General features: G+C 38.4%; 1 protein-coding gene across 2 annotated transcripts; it reads right to left on the reverse strand.

The window, feature by feature from the left end:
- Positions 1–817: 817 nt before the first annotated feature.
- CAAP1 (caspase activity and apoptosis inhibitor 1) lies at positions 818–19,114 on the reverse strand. Of its 2 annotated transcripts, XM_065861732.2 has the most exons (7): positions 18,898–19,027; positions 18,300–18,396; positions 17,259–17,459; positions 15,627–15,711; positions 14,593–14,668; positions 5,274–5,347; positions 818–2,277 (listed from the first exon to the last, which is right to left on the reverse strand). In XM_065861732.2, exons 2-7 carry the CDS (start codon positions 18,315–18,317, stop codon positions 1,934–1,936), a joined length of 798 nt encoding a protein of 265 aa, XP_065717804.1. In that variant the 5' UTR covers positions 18,318–18,396; positions 18,898–19,027; the 3' UTR covers positions 818–1,933. The 2 variants fall into 2 exon arrangements, with proteins under 2 accessions (XP_065717804.1, XP_065717803.1); XM_065861731.2 differs by lacking the exon at positions 18,300–18,396 and having other exon boundaries at positions 18,898–19,114.
- Positions 19,115–20,736: the final 1,622 nt, after the last annotated feature.

Raw genomic sequence — 20,736 nt, forward strand, 5'->3', positions numbered from 1 at the left:
TAGCTGATTACAGTCAGGTGAAATTTACCCAGGTCACTGACATCATTTAGTGAACACACACTGTAATCTTCTCATCTGTATTTAATGAAGGCTTTAGTTTATAGTGAAATTTACACTGCACTGTTTTGCAACTGTTTTACTTACAATACTGTTCATTCCAGAGGAAATCAATCATAGTTTAAGAAATATTTAAGAAGTTTGTTTCAAAAGACAATGTACATGACTATAAACAAAGAAAGAGAAAAGGGTGGAAAACGGGCTAAAAAGGAAGGGGCAGAGGGAGTGAGCTGAAAAAAAAGGCGGGGGGGGAAGAAAAAAAGGGTTAAAAAAGGAGAGTGAAAAAATAAAATTATAAAACTTGTAATAAAATTCAAGACATAATATTTGAATACAAAAATGTCTGCATATTATAAAACTGCATGTGGAAATTATCTATGCAACTGTTGCAAAGTATCTAATCTGGTTTCTAAATAAAAACCAGGAGAAAGACAGGAACAATAATACATAATTTTACTTAACAAGGACTGCATTCGTAAACTTCATACATTTAAAAAAAAAAAAAATCAATTTCTGTGTGTGAATGTAAACAAATACACACAGAAATATTTTAATAGTCATTTGATTAGCAGTTAAGTATAAACCAGCAATACATCTAAAGAAAAGCAGAATTATTTTTATTGTTTTAAGAAGTCATAGCAGAAAAATTAATCCTATAATACAATTTACATACAGAGAAATACCCTTGACAAGGATAAAAGCAGAATTACTATTTTAAAACCTTTGTAAGAGATATAAATAAATTAAATGTCCTTTCTAAAAAAAGTATATATATATATACTGAAATTAGGTGGATTTTTCTATTTACAGGACTGTGTCCATTAAATGTTAAAAACACAAGGTCTTCTAAATAGTCTGACTTGCTGAATTGCTCTAAATATTATACCAAGTATTCACAAAAAAAGCTTTAGAGTCAAGAAAAAACTCTATTTTCTTTATTTCATTTATGACACAGGAGATAGAAGAGCAGCGGAGAGTGACAAAATTAAATGACCAACATTACAAAAATCCTGCTATTTGTCTGTTTCAGGCACTTTCGTAACTCTGAAAATAATATGGTTCAACTGTTTATTTGAAATGAAAAAATTCGTCCCTTTAGGAATTGAACTTTCTAAAAATTAAGTATGCTTTTAAATGAATCATCATTCATTTTGACTAGAATAGCTAAATTATGATGAGCTGGGCCCCAAGGAGAAATAAGCAATCTCAAATCCCATCACAGAACGCTGAAGGCAGTCACATGACAAGACACCTCTTAATAATGGTATTTTTAATGAAGTACATATAAATCAAGTTTCTCAAGTAGTTTAACAAGTTACCAATAAATAAAATAGCTAGTAATTTATCATAGAATGGTTTAGGATAGGAGGAACCTTGAAAGGTCATCCAGTCCAACCCCTCTGCAATGAGCAGGGATGTCCTTTGCTTAAACCAGGTTGCTCAGAGCCCCATCCAGCCTGGCCTCGAATGTCTCCAGGGATGGGGCATCTACCATCTCTGGGCAACCTGTTCCAAGGTTCCAACACCCTCATTGTAAAAAATTTCTTCCCCATATCTAACTACAGGGTTACAACGAACTTGATTCTCCTCATCTTTCTGGAAGGAAACAGGTTCCTGGCATAGTTCATATACATGGTGCGACTCCTTGAGAAGATAACCCAGCACAGAGACCTGATCTCAGCGAAGCATTAAACCACTCTCTGCATGTCACGGACGCAGTACATGAAAGGCAATAAAATCAGCTGTCAATGGTTTAAGCCACAGGACAGAATACACAAGAGGGTTTGAACGAGGAATGTCATACCCAACCCAAATGTCACTGAAGAGAACCGACATCACATCCTCCAAAACAAGTACTGAAAATTAAATCTAAATCTCAGGGCTGGTTTTTTACATCACCAGCTTTCATTAGAGCCTTAATAGCTCTGGCCCTCATCTCAAGTTCCAGAAGCTCCAGCTGCTGTGCTGATGGCTGAACATCTTCTGGCGGAGGAACAGCTAAGGCTGCAGCTTTTGGCTCCTTTGGGCTGGACTCTGCCAACCCCAGTATCTCATTCACGCTTTTCTCAATGTCCTTCTGAAGGTCATCTATTTGGCCAGCTCCACTTCTGACAGTGTTTTCTTGCACACCTGGACCATCTTCTTCATTACACGGGCCTTCTATGTCACTATCATATGCATCTGCATTTATGCTGAGGACATCACTATCTTCTCCCTTGCCTACAACACAAATGTAACAATCACACAGTCGCCTGACAGAATCATTTTTCTTCCAACCATTTTTCTTTAAGCTTCTGCTTAAAGTGTTTCTCTGTAGATTAAAAGAGTGGCAAAAAGATCTATGAATTTAAAAAAAAATAATTCCTCTTCTTTTTCTCTGCCAACTTTTAAGGTCGATTTAATTTAGACAAGTGTTAATGCATTTTTATGCCAATTTTGCAGTACAGCAAAGCAGCAATTCCAGGAAAATCTATTCCAGCCTATGGAGTTACACAATCTATTTTCCTAATTAAAATGTCATAAGGCTTCATATCAAAGGAAGCCTCTGCAGTGCAAAACTGATTACTGTTTATTATCTTTAAAGCAAACTTAGTTTTCAAAATGCAATTTTTAAAATGAGACTTTAGAACTATTTTTGTATTTTAAGAGGTGTCAGACACTATAGTGAGGCACTGTACTAAAATTAATAGAAACTCCATTTATAGTGCAACTACTCAGAATCTACCACAGGTATTTCAGATGTATTTAACTCGGTAAAAACATGGGAAACTGATGGCATTGGCATTTAGTGCTGGCTCAAAGTTTATGTTCACAAAAAGTTAGAAGAGGCAGTGAAATAAAATAAAAGCAAAACTCTTAATAGAACCTGAGTAACAGTTCTCACAATTTGGCTACAGAGAGACTATTGCTTTTGAAATATTGGATTCAGAAGTTATTAGCCCTTCACCAACCTTTGTATCTGTGGTAACTTATTGTAGGATTGGTTCTTGCTTAAAACGTACCATTTATAGTCAGATGACAGTAAAGTTACTGATTCTAAAGGTTTTGTAATTGTTTATACCACCAATTTATACCACTATCCAAAGGTATGGCAGTGTCCCTGTTAATTAATCATGAGATTTTAGAGCTAAAGATCTGTGGTTCATTCTCTTTTAAAAATATGGCAGAGCATGAAGACATGAAAGCCAAACTCTTCTCAGTACTGCACACTGACAGGACTAGTGGCAATGGGCAAAAAATAAAACACATGAAGTTCCATCTGAACAGCTGTAAAGACATTTTTACTCTGAGGGTCATCAAACACTGGAGCAGGTCTCCCAGAGAAGTTGAGTCTCCATCCTTGCACATACTCAAACCTCAACAGCAGGTGCTTCTGGGTAGCCTGCTCTAGCTGACCTGCTTGACCAGGGGGATTGGGGTTGATGAGCTCAAAACAGCCCTTCTAACCTAAACAATTCTGTGACTCTCTGATGCTTAAAGTTAGTATGCTGATACCTGACTTTAAAAGGTTCTTTTTCACTGAACTGTTCAGTTTTTTTTTTTGGAATTGTTAGTTTCATCCATCCATCTCATTGGTTCCTGATCTTCAGATCTGAAGGGCTAGTAGCACAGATTTGCAAGGATTGCTTATCAACAACAAAACAAACAATACACTGGAAATCCAAGCAAATATTTCCTCTGTGTGTTGCTCTTTTTTAATATCATTCAAGCTATTAAAAAAAAAATGATAATGCAGTCTAACACAGACAGGACCTATGATTTTAATCCCTTTAACTAATCATCCTCTTACTCAAAGAGAACATGATACTCTGGTTGATTAAGTCATAAAAAGCAACTATGAAGCAACCACCTGCAATGGTCATCAGGTCCCCTTGATAATAAAAAAGTGGAAGAGATCTGCAGGGAATATGTCAGTTCTAAGGTAACTCCATATAGTACAACCAGCAACATGTAAAGCAGGGCTCACAAAGCCATAGCAACCTGCTCCTAAAGTTTTGATGCTTTTATTACGACTCCTTCCTTCTCCATTTAATTCCCCTCACTAATTATTTCAGAAATAAACATGTTTCAGAAAGTCATTCCAAGACACATCTTTTCGACAACATTCTGAATTGTGAAATAGGAGTTGCAGGAAGCAAGTAATGTTTGACTTTTGCAGAAGATAAATATGGCTTTTAAGAATTTGCAACATTCTTTGATGAGAAAAGCTATTTCTAACAGTTACTGCATACAGCTAGTGCAAATGAAAACAAACAGACAGAAACATCTACAATTCTAGTGTTTCATGCCCAGAATAATACTGGCAGTTGTTATATGGTGCTGACTTAATGACTGAAATGAAACAAATACTGCTGCAGGTTAAGAGAACTGTTTCCTTACACAGCAGGTACTCTATACAACTAACTTCCCTGCTTTTGCATTTTCTATTCTGCTTATCACTGCAGTACCTGAATGTCTTATCCGTTACATTTTTGCATTTAAAAGAAGAAAACATACACCACAAAATGTTCATCCTCAGAGATTCAAAGATTTGAGTGTGTACTTCTACTGGCTTTGAGTCCAAGAAAACTATGCCAGTTATCAGGAGTGGTGGGTGTTAGACACCATTTCATTGCACCTCAGCTCTGCACAATCCAAGTAAGATATCATATATCAAGATTGAACAAAATGATTAAATTACAAGCAGTCCTTCGGCAAACCATTATTATAATGGATTTCTGTGAATGTCAAAACAGGGTACTGCAGGCTCTTACGATCATCTCAACAGAAAATAAAACTGATTCTCGAAGAATTCAGCAAACGGTAATAGTAGTATTAGCAATTACCTACATACCAAGAAATTGAAATGACCAAAGATCCTCTTCAGCTGAAAAACTAGATCTGAAGAGCCAAATGAGCCTTGCAAGAGCTTCAGTCATGTTCCAGAAGCTAAACTAGCAAACTCTGAAGAGCTACCATTTGTTTCTAGTCACAAAAAAACCTCCATTCTCACAGAATTAAGTAGCCAAAGTTCCTACACAATGTCATCTTCAGCGTTTCTCTCTCCTTTTCTGGAATTGGGAGCAATTGAAAGGTTGTAAACCCACATCAGCTGATTTGTAAGATGATGCTTCTTTGCGATTGCAGCTATTGTTCAAAAGAAAGCTATCAATTATCTGGAATTAGTCACTGCTCAACACCAAGAGAACAAAATTTCAGCTTTCTCCACTACATACCTTGTTTTAATTCCTGACTTTCCAGCTTGTTGTCCTCTCTGAGAGAGGAAGTAGAGTCTATACTGTTGTCCTGTCTGGAAAGAAGTAAGATGACATTTTAACCTACATCGTTTACAATTTAAGAGAACTTTTCTAAAAAATATTAACTTACGAAATTACGTGCTGGTAAGCCTATAGGCCAGCTACAGTATGAATAAAGTTAAATAGAACATACAGAGCACTAATCTAAGCACTGGAGAATAAGCCTTTTTTGTTTTCCCTTTGCTAGCCATACACAAGGATAAAGCAATTATTTCTACTACACCCTAGCCTTTTAGAATAACAATCTTCACTGGGAGCCTCTCCATAATATTAGAAGCTTTTCTCTAAAACTCAAATTGTCACACAGGCAAATGACTTGAAAAAGCTATCATTTCAGTTGTATTCAAACACTATTTACTGTTTTCTTTTGAAATTGAGAATTTGTTTCCATGAAGTTACCATCATGCCACCATCACCCACCTCCCCTACATCACAACCTCATAGTTTCACACAAGGACACTTTTTTAAATTAAATGCAACTCAGGCATTTCTCTATTTCTTCTATTTAAAAATTTCTACCCTTTACTTGCTAGGTTTCAACTGCTTTATACAAAGGATAATGAAGATATACTTCTGTGAAATGTTCACATTCTTCACACATTTCACATATACTAGTTACACAAACTGTGAAAATACTGTGAAATATCCAGGAAGAAGGAAGGCAGAAGGATCCAGAATCCAGAAGAGTACAACTGCCATCTTTAGTGAGCATTTTGACAGTAGAATTGCCAGTTTCCTACCCTGAATGTAGATGTGGCATTTGTTTCATACATATTAATATGGATTCAATGCAACTATCCTGCCTGTGGGAGCTAAACAGCACTAAAAAAAGGGCAGCAGTATTCTGGTATCACAAATTCAAATATAATGACTCAAGGAAACCTTTTCAGGAATGGCCTGAAAGCTTTTACTAAAATTGTGCTGTCAAAGATTTTTTTTCTTTTTCAGTTGTCCAATGGCTATATCAGGAGGGAGAACTCTGCAATACTTCTAGCCATCCTGGTCTGACAGGCAGTTATTTTGATTGCTATTTCCTTTTCTGTAATAGCAAAGACTACAAATCAATAGGCTCTTTCTTTCACTTTTTATGCCCATTGTAATAAATGTGTATGGCAGCATGCAATAATTGATTAAAAAGAATGGGTCACTGTTTTCATATGCACACAGCACCTAAAAAATATAGTTATATGCTCTGCACCTTAAGTAAGGAAAGATAAATGTATTGTCCAATGCCATTATAACAAACTAGGAGCAGACCATTTACTGTTACGCATTTTTCTCAGAACTCAGTGATATGTATCCTTTCAGTTTACTTTCCTGCTTGGTCAAGAACTATTCTCTCAACCTTTTAACTTCTGTTGGATTTTCCATTCCCAAGGAGGGCTGAAAGAGACAGAACGGATACAAACCACATGTTCAAATAGCTATGTTGAGTGGGAAGTTCTGTACATACAGCTAACTCCTTCAGAAAATTGTTTAAACTTTGCCTCTTCACAAACAGAGTTTTATAATTTATTTTCTATTCTACTCATCAGTCTGGTACTACAAAGGCCAGAGGTATTGCAAGATGGATTACAGTCCTTACCTGTTAGATGTAAAATAAAGCCTAGAAATGCAACAAATAAAATTAGATCTGCTGTATGAGATGGTTTAGACATGTTAACCAGTGTCTCAGTCTTCCTGCTGCTGGAGCAGAAAAAGAACCGGACAACATGGCATTACCATGTTCAATTTTTTAAGTGGATCAAACAGACAACAGGTTGTGAGGAAAAGTTTTACACTCGTAGACATGCCCACGTGGTCAAAGTCAACTGAGACCCACCCCAATTATCACTCCAGTGAGCCCGCCTAGGCTAGCTCACAGGGAACACCTACTCTGCACTGTTGCTGTCAGGCTCCAGACCACAGCCAAAGATCAAAATCTAACTGGTCCTCTGCTTTGAGACAGTGTTAGACTCCAGGGTAGCAACATTTACCCACCCACCTCCATTACTGGGTGGGGTTAAGCCCAAAGCCAGCACAGACCACCATCTAAATCTGTCCATGATGCTGCCACAGCACACCTTACCAGAAATTTCAGGTTTTGCTCTCCTGTCACTTGCCAAGGCTTATCACAGTTCTCTGTCGCATTCTTCTTGTCTATTACGTTAAGCGCTTAACGGTGAGTCAACATCAGCACTAAGGTGCACACATAAACAGTGAGCAGAGGAACCCTAGTAACTTGATCAACACAGAGGGATCACCCTGCCCAAGTTGCTCCAAGAGCTGTGAAAGGACATCAACCAGCCCATTTTCTGGGAATGAAACCTAGTAAGAAAAGTCAGTTACAGAAATCACCTGATAGGCTGAAAGATGTTACTGTCTACAGAAGTAGGGGGATCCATATAGGATGCTGAGGACATTTCAGCATTGCATAGAACATACTGGCAGATGTTTTTAAGGGGAGTGTAGAAACGTACAGGGCAGCCTGAGATGTTCAGAGGAGGAACCAAAGGTAGGAAAAGGGATAGACTGAGGCAGTTTGAGAAAGAACAGGCATGGGGGGGAAAAAAAAGAAAAAAAAAAAGAGATGCAAACCTTGTGGGCTTGTGTGTCCAAGTGCCAATAGCTGGGGAGAGCAGGTGGATCTAGGACAAGCTACTGATCAACAGATCAGGAAGGATCTATTTCCTTTTCTTTTTCCCCTTCAGCAACTCCAAAAGATTTTTTTAACTTAGTCACTAAACTCTTGACCAAATAAGGTTGTGATACACCCTGTTCATCACTAAGAGCTAAAGCTGCTTAGGCTGCCCCTACCCCATCTTCCCTCATGCACACACACTTCATCATTTTGAGCTGATTAGTCATCTCTGCACTAGAGAGCAATGTGTCACTTGTGAAAGACTGATCTTCAACAGATAGTATTCAGCCAAAAAGCTTCACATCTCTGATATCACTCTGAGCTCCAACACCAAATGTCACTGAAGAAATTATAATCGACCCTCTGACAGAAAACTCAGAGCAACCTCTATGGTTCAAACACTGGTTGTGAAATTACCTACACCCATTTCAACAACTACATTAAAAAAAAAAAAAAAATCACACTTCAAAACTTCTTGTAAAGTTTCACCCTGCTGCGTTGACACCATTAATGACTGCAGTAAAATCACAGCTCTTTAAAGACTATGTCATGTCAGAAAAATAATGTTTAGAACCCAGAAGCCCTTTTACAGCAAGTTTTACTCTTTCAGAATTCATTGGGCTGTACTGCTGGCTAACCTGCAATACTCCATTTAACACGTGGGCATTTTGCACCATCTTGTGGCCAAGCAGAAGCATTTCAGTTCACAGCCCGGTTTTGCTCCCAACCTGTTAATCTTGTTAAATCTGTTTGTTAATAAAAAATATTTTTTCCTAATTACCTGTACTGTAGTATATATTTGAGAAAGTGTAGCACAACATCGTGTTTCCAAACCATAAGAAGATATGCTAATCTAAAATTAAGGCACAGTATACAAATTTAATACCCTCTTATTTCATGCAACATTAGTATGTGACCCACACAACTTCAATCTCCCTTTGTTTGTCAGTCCTTAAAAATACTACTCCCTCAGGATGACAGTTAAGTTCAAAGTCACTCTTTCAAGAGACAAACTCAGCTTTTTAAAATAGAACATTTCCACACTATGTTCCTTCAACAGAAAGACGATAGCTACTACAGTTTGTTGGTGATAAATGCTGTAAATTTAAATTTTCCCTACGCTAGCTTTTCATGTCAACATGCTCCATGCTAGTGTAATGCTTACCTGGGCTCAGGCACACAGATCCTGTACAGAATATATTACTTTAAGGAATCTGCTGTCAAAGAAATCTGGGTTTGAGCCTGATTTGGTACCACATCTTACAGAGCAACATAAGACAGCAGCACAGGTTAGGAAAAAGGGTACTGGTCAGAGGAGTGGACAGCCAAGGATTAAGAAAATAGCACTGTAATACCGGTGGTTGGGATTCCAAGCTTCAATAGTAACTGCAGCTGGAGAACAGCAGGAAAAGTTTTGTGACAGAAAAAATATCTTAATGCACTGGACTAGAAGACAGTCTAACAACATGATACAGTTGTGTTGATACTTCTTTGACAGGGCTTTTAATTGTCTTTAAGAAACATTCACCTAAATATCCAGAGTGAGGCGTGAGATCAGTATCACTGCTACTCTGACATACAGATGATGTACCTTCCTAAACTAAAATTTGCCTTTGCAGTTCCAAGTTTAAAAAATATTTCTAGAAGTCCTGAGTCCTCAAAATCGCCCTGTAAACTTTTGTTTAAGTGGTGTATTTCCACAATAAATGCGAACTAAAATAAGCAATTGAAAAAAAATAAAAAGGAAAAAAGTCTTTATGAAGCAGTGCTTCTCAGGAAATGCATTGAAAGCGGCAGATGCTAATCAAATAGTTTAATGAGTTTTAAAACATGCAGTCTAATTACAGGTGAAGTTTGAGGACACCATGAGATCACAAGAAAGTGAACAGATGTCAAATGCTAATGTGTCTGTTCAGTGATTCAAGTAGCCTGCTCTTTCAGTGATGCCAAATGGTGAAGATAAGCAAGTAATCCTAGAGGGGTAAACATCAGATGGCAATTGCATGTCTGTGAACAGCCCAGTACTCAGCAAGAAAATATGTTGAAACAAGGCAAGCTTTTAAGCCTGCTAACCTTTCTAAAACAAAGCAAGCAAAAACTGCACTCATGACTGCAAAGCAGTAAAAAGGCTATAAACTCTTAAAAGAACGGATATGAAACTGCAGATTCGCACAATGAAAAAAATAAGCATATCAGAGTTCCAAAGTGAAAGATCATTTGCTCACATTATACCAATGAGCGTATTATCACTATAATATTACCATGTTTGTTCTTTCAATACATATTTTATTACTACAGCAAACAATTTACTTTCAGTCCTTCTGTTGGAGGGTATTTAAAGAGTCAATTCAGGGAACAGCAAAGAAATAGCTCAAGAACATGCCAATACCTTTTGAATGAGACTGGAAAAATATCTGCTTAGTTTTGCAGGACATTAATTGGCTAACTCCTTTAAATTAAATATCTGTCATTTAGTTGACAATTTGGGACACAGCAATTTTCTTGGTTTAACAGTATTATGCTGCAGACAGTAACACGGAAACAATAACAAAAATCTGAGAACTGTGCCTCCACAGAGCTTGCAAGTAATGAAGTAAATCTATCGTTAACAGCAATTTCCAGCTGCTGGCAAACACAGACCCTAGTTTTTTAGCTCTTCTCTATGCTTCTTCCAGGATTTCTGGTGTTTAACTTGGTCTGTTATTCTATCACCAGCTGCTTCTAAGTGTTTTACAAGCTAATGGAAGTATGTGAAGCTTTTACAAAACTGAATTTTAGGAAAAACCTCAGGACTTCTGGTTCTGGTGGCAAAATGAGAATATGTACATCAAGAAAAAGAAAGTTCAGTTGACAATTACAGACGTAATACAATCAAAAAGCTTCAGATAAAGATCTGAATTGTGCAGTCTTCCCTGTACCTGGAAAAATTTCTTCAAATCCCTGCTACTTTTAGACTGTACAGACAGGAAGCGGGTCTTCAGAGACAGATAAAAATTTGCCTATTTTGGGAAAAAAAATACGCAGTGTGAACTATAGCCTTCTAAGAAAGTCTCTATATTTTGATACACTTGTAATTTCTTCAGATGTACTGATTTAAGCTATCTATTGATATAAGAATATTGCTAAAGGTATAAGTTTCTCGAATTTTTTTTCTTCGAGGACAAGGATGAAAGACACAAAGCAGTATATTTCCCATCAGTTAAATTTTTTACTAGATCAACTAATCTTTAAGACTAATTAACTAATTTAACTTCTTAACTAATTTTTTAAGACTTGCTATTCACACTTTCCCTTCCCACATATACATTTCCGTGAAAACAATTAAGACATGTTGGATTTAAAATAAAGCAGTTTTAATGTTGTGTCATTAATAGAATGCAGAAAAAAAGTGGTCATTTACAAGAAAACCACAAGTAATGAAGACAAATGGGAAGAACCAAAAGTGAAAACATAAAAAAAGAAACTGCCTTTTTCATTCTGAAAAGTCTTTTCCCATGGCAAACAAATTCACCCATTTAAACTCAGATTGTAATTAAAAATGCATTAATTATTTCAAACAACCAAAATTTAGCTTAGCAACGCAGTTTTCACTTTTTCCTTCACTGTTGCATCTTTAGTCTCCCTGCCTACTAAATATCGCGTTTTAACCCCAGCTAGCAATCAAAACCACGACAGCCACTCACTCACTCTGCACATACACACCCCTCAAATAGGGGATACAATCAAAAGAGAAGGGAGAAACACATGGACAGAGATAAAAAGTTTAATAAAATAACAAAATACAAATATGCTACTAATAATATTTATATAAAATTAAAACAAAATATAAAATAAGTGATAGCATAATTCCTCACGAACCCTGTCCACACCGAGTAGCCAGTCCTAGGGAGCAGCACCTGGTCCCAACAGCTGATCCCAGAGACAGAAGAAAGAAAAAAGCAGAAAGGCCCAGAGGCCTCTGCAAACAGCAGGATGACAAAAGGTCAAAAGAAAGAAACTACCGAACAGAACTCCACTGAAATGGAGCAGAACCGGAATGGATCTCCCCAGCCAGAAAACCAGACCCTTGGCTTTCAGTCAACAACTAAGCTAGCAGTAAGTTCTTACATTCTCTTTGTTCCAACTCAAAAACAATGGAAAATTACTGGGGGGAAAAACATTCTGTCCCAGGGAGTTATCTTCTCTTCAAACTAAATCCAAACAATGACCATGCTAGCTACAAAAAAGAAAAATTTCAAACTGCATGAAGAAAATAAACTTTCAGTCACACCAGCACACTGATTTCTTGATCTTCCAGCTGAAGCACAAGTTCTGCAAACTTGCATTTATATTTACTTACACAGTTTGTGAAAAAATTAACCTCAACACTCACAGATTAGACCTATTTAATAAACAGGGCTCATGACAGCTGCAAAAGCATAATATTGTTCTACTTACTGAGCACTGTGCTTAATGATTAATATAAAACCTTAATTTTCCTCATTTCACCTATTTTGTCCTACTCCTTTTTTTTCTTCTATTATTCAAACAGCTTTCCCTTTTTGGTTTTTTTTGCTAAAGCTTGCACCTAGTTGAAGCTATAAGCCAAGGTTCTCAGATAGAATGTGTGTAGCATACTGCTTTTTAACCCACTGCATTAAAAATTAGAAAAGCCACAATTCCTACACCAGCATATCTTCTCTGGCCATTTTGCACAGGTCTAAAACATCAAATTACCAGGATGGAGACAGAGACACAAAAACCAGGGGCCCTTAAACCATCCTATTGGTCAAAGGAAGCAATCTGCTCTGTAATTTTGATCAACACCTCTCAGTTTCTGTTACTTTTTTTAAACACAATTTCTTAAACACAATTTCTTCTTGATTTTGCTGTCAGTTAACTGCTTACATCTTTCTTATCAGTGATGTAAGGTGATGCAGCTTTGTCAGTTTTTCATCACTGCATCAACTGTTAAAGAACTTGGTCAGTTTTAATTCTGCTGTACTTCAACACAAACTCATTTTGGTCTACTTGCTGCTTATGCCTGGAATATTATCTGCATAGTGTAAAGACACTAGACTTCCAAACTGCAATTTAGATTCTATAGATGTCATTTTCCTGAAACTTTCCTACTTGTCATGGGCAAACAGCTTAAGTGTCTTCATATAGCAACTAGCTAAAAAATGGTAAATCCTGCTTCATTTCTTTAACAGATACTCTTTTAAGTAAAGAGACCTGATATTTAGAGTATTTTGTAGTTCTTTTTTAATTTTTTATTTTGCCTTTTTAAATAGCCAGCAGAAGGCAATGACCAAATTCAGAAAAAATAGGTCCATAAACATGTACTGACACCATTCCCAGATCATTGAAGGAAAAAATTACAAAGTTGGGGATACAGTCACAATCAGCTCCAAATGGAATCCTAGAAGAAACAGCATCAGAGGGTATTGAAACTGTACCACATGAGAGAAACTGAAACATCACTTAACTTGGTATCACTTCATTTTGTCATATATTTGTATGATGCATAATGAGATGTGAACAAAAAAATTTACTTCATTCAGCAACTTCCTAACTTGTTCTGAATCAAAGACAGGATCAGAAACCAGATCCCTGTAAAATTATAAATACTAACCAGAAAAATGAAATTTGGATTATGATCACTACCTTTCCATCCATTTGTTCCTATTTAGTAAATTTAGATGAACTAACCACACCAGCAACCAAGAGGTACTTTAATCTGCCTAAACACTGGTATATTGTCTCAGAAGTTTATTAAGTTTGTGCATTGAATCTGGGGATCAGCTGTAATCAGGTCAGCAATGAAAACAGAAAAGCTTTTTATTTTGTCTTCTACAAGCACATTCTACATACAAAATTTGATACATTGTGGGTAATAACCAGTAACTTTCTCTTCTCCTACACTATTTCCATAGAAACTGTCAGAAAGAGTTCACCAGTTCAAGAAGTGACCTAGTAAAACACTACACAAGATTTGTCTTTAAAAAACAGACAAGCATTTTAATAAAAGGTTAAAAAGCGTTAGCCTTTACAAAACTGACAGATGCCAACCTAAGAATAAGAAACCAGAAGCCACTGCTCTTGAAACTCTAGACATTCTACAACATCCCTAACAGAGAACATGGGAACAGATGAGTATCAGTGCTGCTTCAACTGGGGCAGGAGTAAGGACCAGAAAACGGTGGAAGAGAAGAGAGACATCTCTGCTGAATTGAAAATACACTTAACACAGTTCACTACCCTAAGTAGGAAGAGGTTACTCAACCTGCTTTAGCTCACTTAAAGAGGGTTAACCTAAACCATATTACTTCAATTCTGCTGCAGGTTAGGAGTGCGCACATGCTCAATTAGCACAACTCAACTGCCAGGCAGTAACAGCACTATGAAACTCAGCTATATGCCCGAGACACATTAAATATTATACAGTGACAAAGCCACGTTTTTAAGTTTAGTGCATGCTAGCAGTCACAACTCATTGGCATTCAACTCAGGTAATCACATAATTAAGGGTATAGTGACGGTGTCTTTCAACATTACATTTGATCATTCCTCATGAAAAATCCCTGTATTGTTTAGTATCTTTAAATTAAGCTTTTAAATGTTTTATCTTTTACTCACTGACGGACTGATTCACCTCCAGTCTTGTCTCCTCCATCTGTCTCCTCCTCAGTATCAGAATCAGCTCCAACCTTGCCTAAATATACACAGTTTCAAACATGAACACTTAGGCAGGTAATACAATTAATGCTATATAGTTACGCTTACTCTGAATTGCAATCAGATGTTCTAAATCAGACTTACTCAAAATCAAAAATCTTATTTGTGAGTTTTCTGCTAGCCACATGGCTGACACTGTTCAGTGACACTGCATTACCAAAAAAATCAGAATAGCTATTGTTAGTACAATACTATAGGCACTAAAAAGCAAGCACAGGAGAACAGAATTAATAGAAAGTATTCTGCAGCATTCAAGATTTGAAGAATTCCATTCAATTGAGAAGAGAGCAATGTGTTTACAAATAAATTGTACAGCCCTTAAATATCAACTGGAAGTTCAATTAGATACTGAAAAGGTGAAATGTCCTTAATCAAAGTACATGGACTGTGTGTCTCAGCAAAGTACAGGGATCCACCACGAATCCTTTAACCACACTGAATACTGCAGTGCAATTGCTAATACAATCAAAATGGTTTTCAGTGTGTCAGATTCCCCCTGCAGAGAACCAGGAGGCAACTTAATGTCAGTTTACGTAAATAACGGATTTCAAACAATATTTCTAGACTCCTAGCTTCGTTTTTTTTCCACCACGTCAAAAGCTTTGTTCTTATTTTGGGTACTAACAAAAAGAAGTTTATACTATTGTGTTCCTGAACCTATCCCTAATAGGTTCTAAATAAATGCATTATTTCATCCAAGCTTAAAAGATCAAAACCAGCATACATAGATACATATCTAGACACTATGTATATACTATTAGCATGTGCCTAAATGAAACACTAATAAATATGTATACTAACACATAAACACACTAATACATAATTATTCATATGTATGTGTGTTTATATATTAGTAGCTAGATATTCAGTGAAAATTCCGTTTAGAGGCAGACTGTTCTCTGGTGTGCAGTGGTACCTAAAAGTTTTGTTCATACCTTCAAGTATCTTCAACAGTTTTTTTTCAGATAACAGCTCCAACTGCTCCAAACAAAGCCTTTTGATTTCATCCATGGAACAGCTCTAAGAAGACAAATAAGACAGACCACGAGCTACTAAAAATTTCTTAGGACAGAGTAACTATGAATGTAAGTAGTGTTCCAACTGTTCTGAATGAAGAGCTAACCTAGATTGAAAGTCCCTTCCCTATTCTGACCTGCATTGATGCAACTATTGAAGAACAATAGGCAGGCGTTTTTTCAGTTTTGACAGCTACCAAAAATTGTGTCTGTATTTTTTTCTGAAAAAATAAGCAATACACACTATGAGTTACTCAACCTACAGCTTGGAGTTTCCACTGCACCTGTATCACTTAGTAGAAATAATGAGACATCCATGTGAAGCACAGAACAGCAAACAACTGTAGCCCTGATTACTCCTAATTCTCCATAATTCAGGAGCAGATGGATTGCATAATTAAGCTTACAAAGCCCAGAGACAACTGTTGAATCCAAGTTCAGGAACTGAAACAAACACTGCTGTTGGTAACATACCAACAGCTGCATAACATAATAAAGAAAACCTACGAAATACGCAAATCATGATCCATTTGTCATGCTTGAAACATACTACATGCTGCCACACATTTTATCGGAATTCCAGTTACCCTTACATTTTTTGTACTATTTGGTGTCCTCTTGATGAACTAGAGTGATAATTTGACACTTTCAAATGAACTATGAGACCACGTATAAGCACCAAAATTAGAAAATGCTGAGGATATTTTAACATTCACAACTTTACTGCAGTTTTGGTTCTACACCAACAGGCAACTTCCTTTCAAATTCAGTAACACCTCTGCCTCCAGCTGCTCCAGACCTCTTTTCTTCTCTTCTCCCAGAGATGAGAAGTGGATGAGACTGCATGCAATTCACTACGTGTTTAAAACAAAGAAGTCCTGCCTCCCTTATACTAGTAATATGACTCACAAAGAAAAAAATTAAAGACAAATTTTAAACTGTTAGCAAACATCACAGAAATGACATTTTACATGCAGCCTCTTCTTCTGTACAGGCTGCTAGATTAATTTATTTTTACCAAACCCTGCAGTTCACAAGCCTTAAAAAGAAAAGCATATGTTCTAAGCCAGTAAAACTCTAGCAATACTAACATTGAAGTCCACAGAAGCTACAGCTTCAGAAGCTTCATGAAGGGGCTTTATTGTCTTATCTCAGACAGTGCTTTAGCACCATACAAAATGGTTCAGCTGACACAAACAGAAGTAAAAATTTATTAACAAATAAGCATATTTATTAGTGAACAACGCTACTGAATTGACTCCATGCAATGATTAAACTCTTTTGGCATATAACTAACCAGTACATACAGACGGTATAAAAATCATCAGTCTATAACTCAGCAATGTCTGAGCAGTGGAAAAAAAAGAGTAAGCTGGAATAACTATATCAGATCTTTAAAATGGCTCACTTTCAGAGATTTGACGTAGTCTTTAAGAAACACACAGGTAGTTTTTAAGCTGGAAGTCCACTAAACCTAAGAGATAAATGTGTTTTGTTACACAAGCATTCAAGTTTTTAAAAGGTATATAAAAGTTAAGTGTATTTCAGTACCTTTAAAATATCAGGCAGCATCTTCTGTAGTTTTTTCTCCCCTATGACACAGAAACATTGTTGAAGCATTTCTTTTTTGTCTGTGATGTAGAAACTGACAGGCTTGAGTGACACATTGAGATCTAATCCTCCTTCTTCTATATCACTGGGTTGCTCAGCTTCTTCTGCTTTTTCTCCAGACGGTGCATTGCATTTGGCTTCCTAAAATCACGGAGAGAAAGTACAATTTTCAAATTTTCTAGTAAAATAAAGAATAAGGAAACTTGCAGCTTCATTTGTGCTTGCAAGAGTTTTCCCTTCATAACTGACATCTTAAAGTGGACTTCTGAGATTCCAATAGTGTTTTAGTTTGCAAGGTAACTGCATTTGTGGTTCCTGAAATCAATTATGCAAAAGCTTCAAAAGGCAAGAAGTAGTTTTTAAATATTAACTGGAAAATATTACCTGCAAATACCTAGCTGCTGCTTATAAATAAAAGCATGCTATCAGGCAGAAGAAATCCACCTCTCTGATTTGCTGTGCAATTAAGTCACTAATCTCATAATTTACAGCTATCCTGAAAAGAAGAAACTTGGCATAAAATTCCTGTGTGGCACAGTCTTCTGAAAATAAAAGCCGTCTTTGTATCAGAAAATATATCTTTCATCTATCTGTGGAAGACCTGCCCAATTATTGGAAAAAAAAAAAAAAAAAGCTAGAAATAGGGCAACAAAGATGATGAAGGGAGTGGAGCATCTCCCTTATGAGGAAAGGCTGAGGGAGCTGGGGCTCTTTAGCTTGGAGGAGAGAATGAGGGCTGACCTCACTAATGTTTACAGATATATAAAGGGTAAGTGTCATGAGGATGGAGTGAGGCTTTTCTCAGTGACAACCAATGATAGGACAAGGGGTAATGGGTACAAACTGGAACACAACAGGTTCCACTTAAATTTGAGAAGAAACTTCTTCTCAGTGAGGGTGACAGAACACTGGAACAGGCTGCCCATGGAGGTTGTGGAGTCTCCTACTCTGGAGGCATTCAAGACCTGCCTGGGCACCTACCTTCCTGTGTAACCTCATCTGGGTGTTCCTGCTCCGGCAGTGGGATTGGACTAGATGATCTTTCGAGGTCCCTTCCAATCCCTAACATTCTGTAATTCTGTGAAATACATTTTCATTCACTCAGGAGTGTGTGTCACACAGATTTTCGTAGCAACACCTTCTAGAACAAGCTCACAAGCCTGGTTGTACAAGCACCACAACTGCAGCCACCTCTGAGCTTGCGCCCCGCGCCTCTGACACCCGAGAAACACAGACCAGTGTCCTGAGAGAGAGGCACGGGGAGCCCCCGGGCACTATCCCCGCTCCGCCACGCTCCCGTCCGCGCCGTCCAGCGGGGTTTCCTCCCCTGCGCAGCCACACGCTGACAGGCTCCAGCGGAGCCTGCGTTGCGGGTGCGGAGAACACGGCCACCTGCTCCCCGAGCCCGCCCGCTGCGACAACCAGGCCTCGCTCGCCGCGGCGGCCCAAAGGACGGGCCCGGCAGGGGGTGAGTCGCGCCTCAGGACGCCCAGACGGGTCCGAGCGCCGTGGCTCCCAGGCGGAGCGGGTAGAGCAGCGGACAGAGCCGCCAGCCGCCCGCCCCTCCTTCCCGCGCTACCTCCGCGGCACCATGACAAGACTCAGTGCTCCGACGCTTCCTTTCGCTGCCACCCGGTCCCGACGCTCCCTCCGGACAGCAAGAACGAGAGCGGCGCCGCTTCTTCTCCTTGGAAGACCGCCTGCCCGGCATCGCCCCGCCGGACAGCGCCGGGACCCTCACATCCGCGCGCCCAGCGAACAGCCCAAAGCGAGGCGTGCTTCCGGCAGGGCCCTGATAGGCCCGCCTGGCAGAGCGTCCCGCCCCTTCCGGCGGGGCGGGCGGGCAGCCGCTGGCGGTGGCCGGTAGCGGTCGTTCTTTGTGGCGGTGGTGTGTGGTGGCGGTGAAACTGCTCCCGGACGTAGGCAAGCCGCTCCCTTATAAAAATAGCCGTGATGCTCCGTAACCACTATTTAATCCTGGCCGCTTTTCCCAATAATCTGAAGAGCTTGGTTCTCTTTCTGCAGCAGCTCCTTAGAACCAGAGGTCCTTTCCGAAGCCTTTTGGAAACCCACGTAGATGACAAAAAATCCAAGAAAACTATGTTACCCAGGTAGCACTGTCTTCATGCTCAGGGGCAGCTGCAAAACATTTGATTAGATTTGCAAGATGTTCTGCCTGGGGAAGGGGGGGGAAGAAAAAAAACTAGCAACAACAAAAAACAACAAAACAAACTACTAACTTTAATGCTGACTTGTCTAGTCTTTGCTACAGTCCTATACAATCTGCCCAGCGGAGAGACATCTGACTTACTTCTCTGTTCCAGAGAGAACCTCTCAGATCTGCTTACAAATGGTTAGAGCTGCTGTTCTGAGCCCCTGGTGTGAAGCTTTAAGCAACAGGTTACACATCACAGTAAACACCTTAACTTGGTTCCCATGTAACCTTTTGTACCCAGGAACTTGTTCTTAATGATTTGGTTGATGTATTGCTGACTTACACTGAGACATGCTCTGTTGAAAATGATTCGAGCATGGTAATATCCATAATGAAAAAAACAAATGTCCATATCCCACTGAATGGTGATGTCAACAATAAATTTATTTTTTCCATGATATTTCATGCATATTGCAGAAGTGTGACACAAATTGTTTCTCACATGATGAAAACAAGTAGGAATCATATCAGAGAAGCCCATTCAAGGCAGATGACCACTCTGTGCAGTTCAGTAAGTCACTGATCAGACGTCAGCTACCAATGCCAAGATTATCTGTAGAAGGAAATGCCAATTAAAGAGGATAATTAGGTGAAAATAAAGACCAGGGTAGCCAAATGTCCATCATTTAACATAAAGAATTTATATTAAGAACCTCCTTTTCTATGCTGAGACATGGAACAGTTTTCTTCTTTATTTACTGCACTGGAGTGTCCATTTATCTTTCTTCTGGATCTGTTTTTTGCCCAAACATGTTGCCTTCCAGTCTGATATACTCCACATTGTACTGGATCTTCAAACAGCATTGGTGATACTCTCCCATTTTGGTAGAGATCCACTGAATGCAAGTTGTACAAAGCTAATGGTGATCAAAAGCGCTGTGGCCAGATGATAAAAAGTAATAAACTGTCAACATTTACTGCAGGGCAACAATAAAGTGTGGCAGATGCTCTTTATTAACATCCTCTTCCCTCCCCCTCCTAAGGAAAGGGAAAAGGAGGAAAAGTGAGAGAGACAAGTTGTAAAATCAAAAAAAAAAAAAAAAAAAGGCAAATAACACTAATAATTAGAGAAATAATACAAAATATTAAAACCCCATATTTAATCTCCAGAGAAGCTGTGGTGCCTGCAGCAGGTTGCAGGTGCCAGGCAGACACCAGGAGTCCTGGACTGGATTCTGCAGTAGACAGGAACTGGATTCAGGG

This window comes from Patagioenas fasciata, chromosome Z (genome assembly GCF_037038585.1).
Source record: "Patagioenas fasciata isolate bPatFas1 chromosome Z, bPatFas1.hap1, whole genome shotgun sequence".
In the NCBI taxonomy this organism is placed as follows: Eukaryota; Metazoa; Chordata; class Aves; order Columbiformes; family Columbidae; genus Patagioenas; species Patagioenas fasciata.